Source organism: Pleuronectes platessa, chromosome 19, assembly GCF_947347685.1.
Source record: "Pleuronectes platessa chromosome 19, fPlePla1.1, whole genome shotgun sequence".
NCBI lineage: Eukaryota > Metazoa > Chordata > Actinopteri > Pleuronectiformes > Pleuronectidae > Pleuronectes > Pleuronectes platessa.
Window position 1 is genome coordinate 3,926,251 of NC_070644.1, and position 11,605 is coordinate 3,937,855.

At 39.9% G+C, this 11,605-nt stretch overlaps 1 protein-coding gene across 1 annotated transcript; it reads right to left on the minus strand.

Annotated features, from left to right (window-relative positions):
• Positions 1-672: 672 nt before the first annotated feature.
• On the minus strand, positions 673-10,061 carry kmt5aa (lysine methyltransferase 5Aa). The gene is made up of 7 exons (XM_053410854.1): positions 9,833-10,061; positions 8,227-8,371; positions 7,765-8,020; positions 7,048-7,135; positions 6,268-6,327; positions 5,398-5,588; positions 673-4,575 (listed from the first exon to the last, which is right to left on the minus strand). The coding sequence occupies exons 1-7, from the start codon at positions 9,839-9,841 to the stop codon at positions 4,365-4,367; spliced, it is 960 nt and encodes a 319-aa protein (XP_053266829.1). The 5' UTR covers positions 9,842-10,061; the 3' UTR covers positions 673-4,364.
• Positions 10,062-11,605: the final 1,544 nt, after the last annotated feature.

Genomic DNA, 11,605 nt, shown 5'->3' on the forward strand with positions numbered 1-11,605 from the left:
GTGCCCCTGAGCAAGGCACCTTACTCCCCCAACACCTGCGCCCTGGGCGCCGTGCATGGCTGCCCACTGCTCTGTGTGTCCTCCTGGGTTCACCAGATGGGTCATAGCGGAGAACAAATTTCCCCCCCTTGCATGTCGTGTGTGCATATGTGTGGGACCAATAAATGTATCTTATCTTATCTGCCGCCTCAGCAGAAATCCACATTCATCAGACCAGGCTACATTATCCAGTGTTCCCCTGTCCATTGGTTGTGAGTCTGTGTCAGTGCAGCCTCAGGTTTGTGTTCAGGAGAGGAGCCTGATGTGGTGTCTGCTGCTGTAGAACCAGCTCAGACGTGTATCTGATGCTTTTCTGTTCACCACAGCCTCTGTCAGCTCCAACCAGTCCGACCATTCTCCATCAAAGTCACTGAGAGGATTTGATGTGAACATTAACTGAAGCTCCTGACCTGTATCCTTGTGGTTTAATCAACTGCTCTGCTGTCAGAGTTATCTATAACAATGAGACTTTAACAATTTAGCATGTTCTCTGCCACTCACTTTTCTTTTGGGTACCAGAATAACACAACAAATGATGCTCGAGTTAAATTTGACCTTTAAATGTTTATTAATGCGATTTTAAACTTGTAATCATTTATTTGAATTCAAGAACAAATCAGATGTCCACTCGCGTTACTTGCATAACACATCTTTATTCATCGATGCCTTCACCCCAGCATTATGATTTATTCAAAGCTACAACAGCAAAGATTTATTATGTCCTAAAATGGCCAACAGGTCAGTTCTTTCCCTCAGATATTATTGCATTAGTTCTACATAGAAAAACATGAAATAACCCGGAAGATATTTGTTTAAGAAAGGCTCATATGAAAACATTTCACACTTTCAACACAATGCTACTGTAAGAGGTGACAGGGAACATGTACGGGAAGAAGGAAATGGATTTTTATGTTTTACACACAGTGTATTTCCTAAACCTCTCTTTCTCACATGGGCTCCTCGATTTAACACTGATGATACTTTTAGTGTTTGAATGATATTGAAATATGGAATCAAAAGAATCCTGGAATTCAATAATATACTGAATATTTGGAAAACTTTAAGAACCGCAGTTGTCCTCTCTTGATTAAGGGATGTACGAAAAGAGGATGGATATCATTTGGTCAAGTCCCACGTTAGCTGCAATGAAAATTATAAATAATGAAATGAAATAATATTCTCCTCTACTCTCTGGCAAAAATGCAAATAAGTGAGCTTCCCAAACCGTGAAACTATTCCTATTAAGACGGAGCCCCAGGATCCCGCGAAACAATTACATTAAACTACTCAAATTTACATCATACTAAAGACACCACAAGTGAATGAATTCATGTGTTACCCTGCTAGAAGAAGTGAAGATGCATAAGTCCATGTCTGCCGAGACATTTCACTGGGAGACAGAAAAAATATGTAAATGCCAACACAAATCCACTTAAATTCATCGTACTTGTGCTGAACCAATATATTCAAATAATGACTTATGGCGAACAAATGTTGAAAGGAGACGGGTGATATTCAAATGTATTTCTGACTGAGTAACTCCCATGAAAAGACATCAACCAGCAATAAACCGTTAAAAACACACCAGTGAGTCACTGGTGCACTGGCTGACAAGTTCTTTCATCATGAACACACACACGCTGTGGTTTATTTAGACTCAGTCCCACACACCCTGCCATATACATATACTCACTACAGCACCAAATGTGGATTAATCCGCTAATGAAAATAGTCCCCAACAAATGCACAATTTCATCTGTTTGTTGAAAAACTCATGTGAAATGAACTAACATATTGTTGTTTTGAGTCTTTTCAGTAGATTTTCTGACAGCTTCAGAAAACATAGAATCTCACCCGTCTTTTCCTTTAAAACAGATTGTTGTACTTTAAACCGTCCCCAGTGACCGGCAGAGGATTCTGCTGCTTCCTTTCCAATGGGTTATCCGGTAAGGATCAACGTCACAGTTGCTAAACAGCATGTGGCCATTTTTCTGTGGTAACATAATATATGACCAAAGAAGTGGGATTAATCAAAGTAAAATACTGATTCTAATTTATAAGGGGTTAAAACAATTAGTTGATTAGTTGATCAACGACAATAATTTTCAGATATAATGATATATGGTCAATTGCTTCAAGGAGATTTGAAGCCAAAGTATATAAAAAAAGTGGTTTTCTGGTTAATTGAAAAGAGAAACGGGATCAAAACTTTCCAGTAAGTGATTGTGTGTGTGACAGAACTCGTGGACCTTCTGGCTTCAGTAATACATTGGAAAAACTGATAAAATGTCAAGTAAAACAAAAAGGACCTGTTGGCAGTTCAGCTTTAAATAAACTAAATTATAAATAATTACTTTTCACATTGAATATCGGGTTGTGAAGAAGATGAGAGCTTTGTGGGTTCGAAACCCCCCCGATGTGTAGAAATGTTATATAGAGGGAGTGCACTAGTCCATCAGACCCTTGTCTTCTATTGAGTGAGCATTAAACTCATGTGTTTTCCCTCCAGATACTTTAGCCTACTTACTTTTAAATGAATAATTTGACATTTTGGGAAGCATGTTTCTTTGCTTTCTTGGAGAGAGTTAAATTAAAACACTGATAGCAGTCTTGCTAAATATGAAGCTACAGTTAGCTTAGCTGAGCCGAAAGGCTGGAAGCAGCTGAGGACTCAGATTTGATGCTTTTATTTGTCGACCAAGTTTCCTTCTAAACAAAACATTAAACTATATTCCAATGAATCTACTGCTCCTCTGATCATAATAACCATTAATTCTACATTTAGATAATAGCTTTATGATAGACACCGTCTGAAAGGTGGTAATTCAACTATTTATTCTTTATAAAGGTTGTAGTTTGCAGTGGTGTTCAACTGGACTGCAATGTTTTGTAATGTTCATCTATCCTCTTGTTTGTAAATGAGGGGAACACAACTTGGGAGTCTCAAGACTGCTCTAAAACTTCAACCTCAATAAAAATACAGTGATATTAACACAAAAAGAGTTATTACCTTTGTAAAGGGAGAAGTTATGGATGAGCTGGTGTATAAGATTGCATTAGAGATCACTGATGTACCTAATAACGTAGACACTGAGTATAGTTTTCCTTTTTGAAATGTTTGTTGGTTCATAGCTCAGTGATAAATGTGATAAAACTTTCTTTAGCTTGCATATATTTTGTTGGTCAGTGGTTTTGCGAACATCAACTATGACTGAAAGCTTCGCTGTTCCTCTTTACCTTCGTCTCAACTAATTCAGCCACAGAACATAACCGATTATTGTGACAGGCTAAATGCCTTCCCAGCATCACTGTCATGAAGTGAATTTTAGGTTAAAAAGTTTAACAGAAAATGAACTTCAAATTGAACTCAAACATATTTCCCAAAAGGTCAAACCTTTTCTTGAAATCGCCCCCGACTTTGCAACCGTAAGCCAATAAATATATTTACACAGCGCAGTAATAAAGATGTCACCAGGTAAAGAATTCCTTGGAAGAGAAATTAAAAAGGAGACCTCACTTCTGAAAACACTGACTACATAATACCCAAACTTTCATTTATTTGCCTTTAAGGAAACAAATATAAAACTGTCTGCACTCCCCTGGATATTTGAACACTGAATTCAAATATGCACCTAAAATATTAAAAGATTATTCGTGCTAAAGAATAGAAAAGGGCATGAAAACAGGAGGAAAGTGTTTGTTGAACACTGTTATTACCAACTTTGAAAATATAATACTTGAATCAACTGTTTTCTGTGCTCAGTAGCCACAATTCCTCCTGAACCATGGGTGTGGTGAACTATTACACTCCCTCTAAACAATGGAAGGTTGTGTGATTTTAATGGCTGAAATAAAAATTCCACAGAATGTCTTTAAAAAGGCTTTGTCATTTGCATCCCATAGTTCTCGCTGATTTAAAGGAGTTCTGGGGCCATAAATAGAAGTATTGCTGAGTATCTAACCACTAATTAAGAAAAAGCTGTATAAAAATGCAGAGCGTCAACTACCACCTGCATGCTGTAGAAGCATTGGTCTATAGGAAATACAAAAATGTACAAAATAAATGTGCTGCAAAACAACTAGAATGCCTCATATACACATATAAATAAAACTACACGTCATCTGACTTGGCAGATGGACCAATCGAAAACATGATAAGTACCCGATCAACCCTCCAGCCCCATGAACAGCTACTCAACCCAACCAGCTTCCCTGGTATTGGAACAAAAAGGGGACACATTCTGTTTCTAAGGCAATTTGTACACTAGCAAATGAGAAACACAAGTGTTTCTGTATGTTTCCCTTTTTTTTGGAGGCCCCCTCAATCAGAACTTGAGCCATGGGTGAGCTGCGATAGAGGCTTTACTGCGGTCTCCGTAGTCATAGAGCAGCTCCTCGCCTTCGTCGACGTCTCGGGAGGCGACGAGGATGAGGTGAGGGACACCGTTGATGTCGTGGAGTTTGGTTTGGCAGTTTCCATTTTTACTGTGATTTATCAACCTACCCATTCGATCAGACTCTTTAGTGGCATCTACACTGTTGAAACAAAACAAACACGACGTTCACCTCAGTGTGTATAACACTGTCATACTTGTAACAGACAGAAATGTGTTAATGGGACTCTTTAGAAAAAAAGTGTTGTTAATAAATTATACAAGAAGCTATAAACAAGAACAGGGGCAGAAACATTTGTTTCACTCGTCATATCCATGTTGCTGGTCACTTTTGTTAGGTTACTGGTAACGTCCGGCCATACTGGATGCATCAGTGGCACGTGTGCATGACAGAATGTCGTGGATTTCATTTCAGCGGCCATTTTATCAGGTTGTCACGTGCATTTCTGTTGACTAAATCCATTTGTTTTAACCGGGTTTTTACTGTTACTGCAGGATTGGAAGATACATGGCTACATAGTTCAGAGTCCGGCCATTTAGTTAAGTACATGGGTTACTTTTATTTGAGGACAGTGGTCATCCAGAGGCTGACACGCCCCCTGTGTGCAACAGCTCAGTGACGCAGCCATCACACGTTGCACACACAGCGAACATGCCCCAGGTGTAAGATTACTTAAAATAAAACAACATTTGAATTTCAGGTTATTTTATCAAGACTTTCAGAGGATCTTTTTTTCCATCTGACAAACATTGGCCACAATATTTAAAAAGGTGTTTCTAAACAATTATGAACAAATAAAATTCTCCTATTATAAAAACTGGTTTTGTAACCGTCGGACTGACTGATTTTGATATGAACTGTCAACATTGAACACTTACCAGTGGAAGCCAGGTGATCATTTCAGAACAAAATATTTAACTGTATTTAAATTTGGTAACGGTGGAAATGCTTCGGTCTGCATACCAGTATGTTTTGCAGAGGTACTGGAAGTAGTACATGTAGCAGCCAGTGGCAGGGTTCTGAGCGTATTCGGCCTCCCTCTTCTTGGCATCGGTGATCTGCAGCAGGTCTCCGTGGTACTCTACCACGTACTCGCCTTTCTCGAAACACCGAGTGGCAAACACTCCTCTCCCCTTTCCTTCTATATGTTGCACCTTTAAAGAAGTGGGAGAGGTTTTCTGTGAGGACAGACACACGGCTGCCTTTGCTGTGGCACACCTAGAATCCTGCTAGACTACACAGCTCATCTCTGATTCATTTATCATGAAAAGCAGGGATTATTATTATTATAAAAGCCTGGATTGACTGAGCCTTACTAAATAAATCGGGATTAAAGCTAATATTATCAGACTGATGCGGTTTTCATGACAGGAACTCTGAAAAAATTTCAGAAAATCGGTTTCTGACATTTTCCAGAGTTTGCCTTTCGCATTGGGACAAAAAGCTTCAGACTCAGCTGGATTGTTTATTTTTGCATTGAAAGCAATGCAACAAACATTTCGATGTATCCACAAACTCAATCCTAGAGTTGAATCAAAATATAAATCTATTCGTCCAGTTTCACGTCCAGCATGTGTCCTCTTTTAGCTCACTTCTCTGCTCTGCCTGAAATTGTCTCATACCATTGTAGGGTTAAGCAATCAATGGTACTTGAGCTGTATCATTACCTGTTAACCTGAGATACATTTAGGCTGCAGCATGGCTTGACTTAGGTATCAAGTTATTCTGAAGAGAAACAGTCAGACTCATTTCAACCTGCATCATCAAGCTTAGTGGTAAACGTTTAAGAAACACCAGCTGCTGTTAGCGATGGAAGCAGAAAAGTCAGTGTACCTCCATTCCTTCCTCTATTCCATTTGTGATGAGATCGTCTATGAGCTGCTTCTGTTCACACTGGCAAAATGAACATGGAGATGGCATTACTGAAAAACAGCCACACGCTGAGACTGACACACACACACACACACACACACACACACACACACACACACACACACACACACACACACACACACACACACACACACACACACACACACACACACACACACACACACACACACACACACACACACACACACACACACACACACACACACACACACACGGGGCTATCTACTTTTTTAAGCTGCACGGGCCTGAATCAAATCGTGCTCAGAATGCCTGTCAGGCTTGGGTCAGGGGTTCATTTGTAAGGTTTGGCCAGAACATTGCTACCAGAGTCACACTCCAGTTCTGAGAGAGTCTTAAGTAAAGCTACCAGTTGAGGTAAGGTTGGGTTAGACATCAATAAGCTTAATGATTGTGGCTTCAGATTACGGTAGGGTGAAAAAATACTTTGACATTAACTGGTCTATTTAGGTCAGGAGGCATATTTTACTTTTTCTACATTTCAGGAATGTTATTTCCTTCATGGTAAAAAATTATGATAAAATATATGATAGAATCTGTCACATACGCAGCTGGTCATTTGCAACATGAGCATCCAATCACTGGTTAAGGAGTAGAAGGAATGATCTGAACTTATGTAAAGGCCAATACACCAATATCTGTTCCAACTATCTATACTAGCTCAAAATGTTGAGGTATAGAACAAAAATGATTGTATCTTACCTTTAAAGCCATTTTACTTTTTCTCGAGCTTCGTCTTATAGGATAGTAGTCAGTAACCTTTCGGTTTTGGGAGTTCATCCCAGCTGCACTGTAGTAGAAAAGGGAACATGACAGCGAATGGGTCAAAAGCTTTCACACTATAAAGTTTGGGGAAATCCTCAGCAGCACTCCAGTCTTCATTTAACAAAGGGGTCATTTCATCATCTCCATGGCAAAACACCAAGTATGGATGAGTGAGTTTTGTCAAGAAGTTTAAACGAGACGCATGATGCTTTTTCAGACTCTCTCTTTCCTTTAATGTGTTGAATAGGAGTTTTGTGAATGTGACAGGTCTGTAAAGTTAACAGGCCCAAAGTCTGTGGTAAAACACTGCTCCTGAAGCAGCTGGAACCCCTCGGCAGCAGTCCAGCTGATACTTCTGGGCTGTTGTCATGTCATGTGACATCAGCAATGGACAGTATGAGGAAGTGGATGTTTTCTGAAAATTTGGGCATGCAAAGCCTTCTAAGTTATAACCCCAAGATAAACCATGCACCCGTATATGAACAGACTGTCTCCTCAAATTATGCAAATGTATGTGGAAAGTCACCAAAATCGACTCCGACCACCTCCACCATATGGATGTACCTACATTGGAAATATGATGTTTCTACTGTCCCTCTTTTTTTAAGTTATCATGTCTAAATATCATGCCATGCCATACTAGGACCTGCGTACATTCGTCGAGATGGTTTCTTTCCCCCGACCTTGGGGCGGATTTCTCTCCTCTTGTGACCACGGAGTGCACCACCATTGCCAGTGAGGAGGAGAGTGTGGCATAGGCTGTTGCCGAGCGGCAGGGAGGTTTCGGTGGGGGAACGAAGGCAGGTCTGAGGGCAGTAGAGCTGCGGAGGTGACGGTTGTTCATCTGTCCAGAAGGGTGAACACTGGCTCTTTGCGTCTTTTGGTGTAGCGATGGTATGCGTTCTCCAGCCTGGGAGGAATGAGGAAAGAGTGGATAAGAACAAGATGTTTGTCCATCATGTGTTTCTAGTTCTTCTTACTCCCTACTCTTACATAATCTGTTCGAATATAAAAATAAACAGTTGACCTGTTTGCTCTGCTGTGGAGAGATTTCCAAATAAAGTCTCTCTCCTTAGCTTGAGACTGGGCTGATAGAGCTGTGGCAAAGACACTTACCCTCTCCCTGCCACTGAGCTTCATTTTGCTGTGAGATTATTGGAGGGCATCTCCCTTCCTGTGTCAGCTTGATCCTCTTTTCATCCTGACCTGGTGATGTGGACTTGGTGTGGCTTAAGACAGTAAGTGAATTGCAAACAATATCCTGTGAATGCATAGAGAGACAAAAAAAAAAACACTTACACTCCACATGTACAGACATTTGTACAACTTGGATATGCACTCAGCACTTGTTGGGGGATGTGTTTGTTCACTTTCTTGCTGAGAGTTAGAAGATTGAAAAAGTCCCAACATTCACAGGTTTGCTGTCACCATTTCTGACCACTGGTTTCTGGTTATTTAAAAAAAAAAATCTGTGTTTCAGACCGACTATTGTACAAGCCTCCGCTTTTCTATCACGACGAAGACCTCAAGGCTGTTCCAAGAAATATAACTTTTTAAAAACCACCTACTGGCTCTAGACTCTGAGAGAGATATTGTCTCCTTATCGTCTACACCTCTGTGTGTATCGATGTTATGTTTCCAGTATTACTCAAGATATCGATACGTACAGTATATCCGCAAATTCGCAATATTACAATATTAAGTGTGATTTGAGGGCGAAAGCTAAAGCAATTATTTGAGAGTCAGACTCATTGACAGCCGATGGTAATATCACTCATATAGCAGTTAATGTATTGGGGGGAAAAAGCAATTAAAAAAAGCCAATTAACCACAATATGACTTTCTGATTCGGTTATATATTCGTTTATTATATTTGGTTCGTTAAAAAATAAATAAAGCTTAACCAATAAGTTACCTTAAAAAAAATTAACAGACTTAAGTAATGTGCAAGTACTTGGAGTATTCTCCACCAGGGGGTGTGGGAGGGGCCCTGAGGAGGGGACCATGCAGGCTTCACACCCACTCTCCTATTAGTCCCTTTAAAGGTTCCCTTTGTAGACTTTAGAGACATCTAGTGTCAGTCTGGACAGTCTGGACTACTGTGAAAAACATGGCGGCCTCTGTATTGAGGACCCGCCCCTGATATAAAAACAAAGTATTTAAATATAAAGGGCCCAATCTAGGGTAAAGAAAACAACAGTTCATACAATTTAGATGAAACACACTCGTGAAAACATCACTCGGATTATTTTATATTCAGTTTCTGCCAATAGATCCATTTTCACCTAAACGCTACACACTGGACCTTTAAATCCCAGTCAGGGCACAGGCAGACAGGCCTGTGGGCTCTGCCTCTACTGGCCGAATCAAACCACACATAAACACATGCCTGTAAACCTCAGCCCCTCCGACAGAGAGCGACCAGGGTGTTGGTCTGAGCCATCTGCTGCTAGAACGTACTGTTTTCACGATGTCCTCCGGCGGCACATGTAACAGTCACCACAGGCTAATGTTAGCAAGGCACTGCCCAACAGTAAGGCTCGTCAGTAAATACACCAACTTACAGTCAGACCTGTGACTGTAGAAACCTATGTGTCTGTGCCGGAGTCCAGCAGATGAACACGCGAGTCTCGCTCCGAATAAAGAGCTTGCTCACTGGCTCTGGTTCGAGCTCCCTCACCGATGTCTGTCACGGCGGTGATGCCCCGACGAGCAAACTTACCCCGTTCATGACTTGTTTTCGTGGCTCCTCACTCGGCTCCAGCGCCTCCCCTTCGAGGGAAAACAATAAATGAAAACCTCCGCCGGATGGGAGATGGACTCGCCCCGCTCCTGTGGCAGTGTCCTCGCGACACGGTGGCCCCCGTCCGTGACGACTGAGTGCCCGTGAATGGTGTTTGAAGCAGCTCAGCCGATGCAGCCTCCGCAGCTCCGCTTCGCCATTTTTCTACATGGAAATGAAGGGGAAGAGGCGGGGCAATGTCGCCCTCTGAAGGCCGACCTAGGTATTGCATCGACTACCACCCCCCATTTTGATGGTTTTACATATTCAGATGTGACACAGACAACAAGGCAAGAACCTATATAAAAATAAATGTTTGAATGAAAAATATAGGAAAACAATACAATAGTATGACACAATATAAAGATTCCTACTTTGTTGATCCCAAAATGGGAAAATCCAGTTTGAAAGCAGATATGTATTAGGAACAAAACACACTTAAGAGAATCTAAAATATATAGGGTCACAAAAATTCACAAATATTCGACTATAAAATGTACAAAAAAAGATTAAGGAATAATAAATAAAAACCAATATATAGCGAGTGCAATGTGGTAACATGAAGGTAAATGGGTGCAGAGATTTGGGAAACAAGATATTAAAGTGTTTTTCCGTAAAACACAGGTAAGTGCAGAATGAAGTTCTTTATCTTTTTTAAGTTAAATTTGTTATCAATGTATTGACTTCATAAGTTTTTGTATTTTATGTTATATTTATAGGTCTGTCTTAAGATTTTACATTTGATGCATGCAACACCTTTTTGAAAAATATAGTGATTTACAAAGAGTTCAAGCAACATAATTAAATTCAAATCTCTAGAAATTCACTTAATCTCATGGACCTTAAAAAACTTTTTAACAATTAATTAATAATTATTTTCTTTTTTTAAGACATTTATAACCCTACATTTTACACCTGTCCTAACATTAATTAAATACTATCTCAGGTGCTAACACCAAGCTACACGAGTGAGTCAAAGTAATTCCAGAGTCAACTTTGTTACAGATAATACTAGACTCTAGTCATCATACATGTGCCAACTTGGAGGACAGAGGAAGAAGAAATTAAACAATTTAAACTCTGAACTCTTCCCACTGTCCAATGGTAATTATTCTCTAGTTAATGGTTACATTTTTCCGATTTGAAATAAAAAAATCCAACATGAACCCACTCAATCATCTCCGTGCAAATAATTCAAAGCTATTAAACTAGGTTGTGTAGTGGAGAAGGTAAACTGTGCACAAGGTAACTATTTCTTCAGTGCTTGAGAAAACTTAGATTAATTAATGGACTAGTATTTGCTAGAAGGTATGTAGTTGACCTGGAAGCAAAGGGGATATTAAACACCATCCCGCTGCACACCAGCATGGTGGTATCGGTTTGTTTTTGCAGTATAGTAGATAATAGTAGCTTGTGAATGAAAAAGGTCATATGAATGCAGCAAACGGACCACTCTACAAGATAACTGCAACTTTTTATAATGTCAAATGTATTTATGAAACCATGTAACTCACAGTCGTTTCACAACTTCACAGAATGTGCTCAGCTTTGCTATAAATAATACAAGTCTGAACTGAGAAAGATATGGTGACTGAAGAGAATATGAACTGAATTTTGAATGAATTAGTGCAGGAATCTGAATGTTTTTTCCAGAACTGGTTTTAATGTAAAGAAACAATAATTCTGCACAGATGTCTGTAACAGCTGGTGTGT

Excerpts from the sequence above, each read along its gene's own strand:
- kmt5aa (XM_053410854.1), bottom strand. Across the intron at positions 5,589-6,267 it reads GAATAGAGGAAGGAATGGAG|GTGCAACATATAGAAGGAAA; the intron begins GTACACTGACTT and ends ACTTCTTTAAAG. Across the intron at positions 4,576-5,397 it reads TACCTCTGCAAAACATACTG|TGTAGATGCCACTAAAGAGT; the intron begins GTATGCAGACCG and ends TTGTTTCAACAG.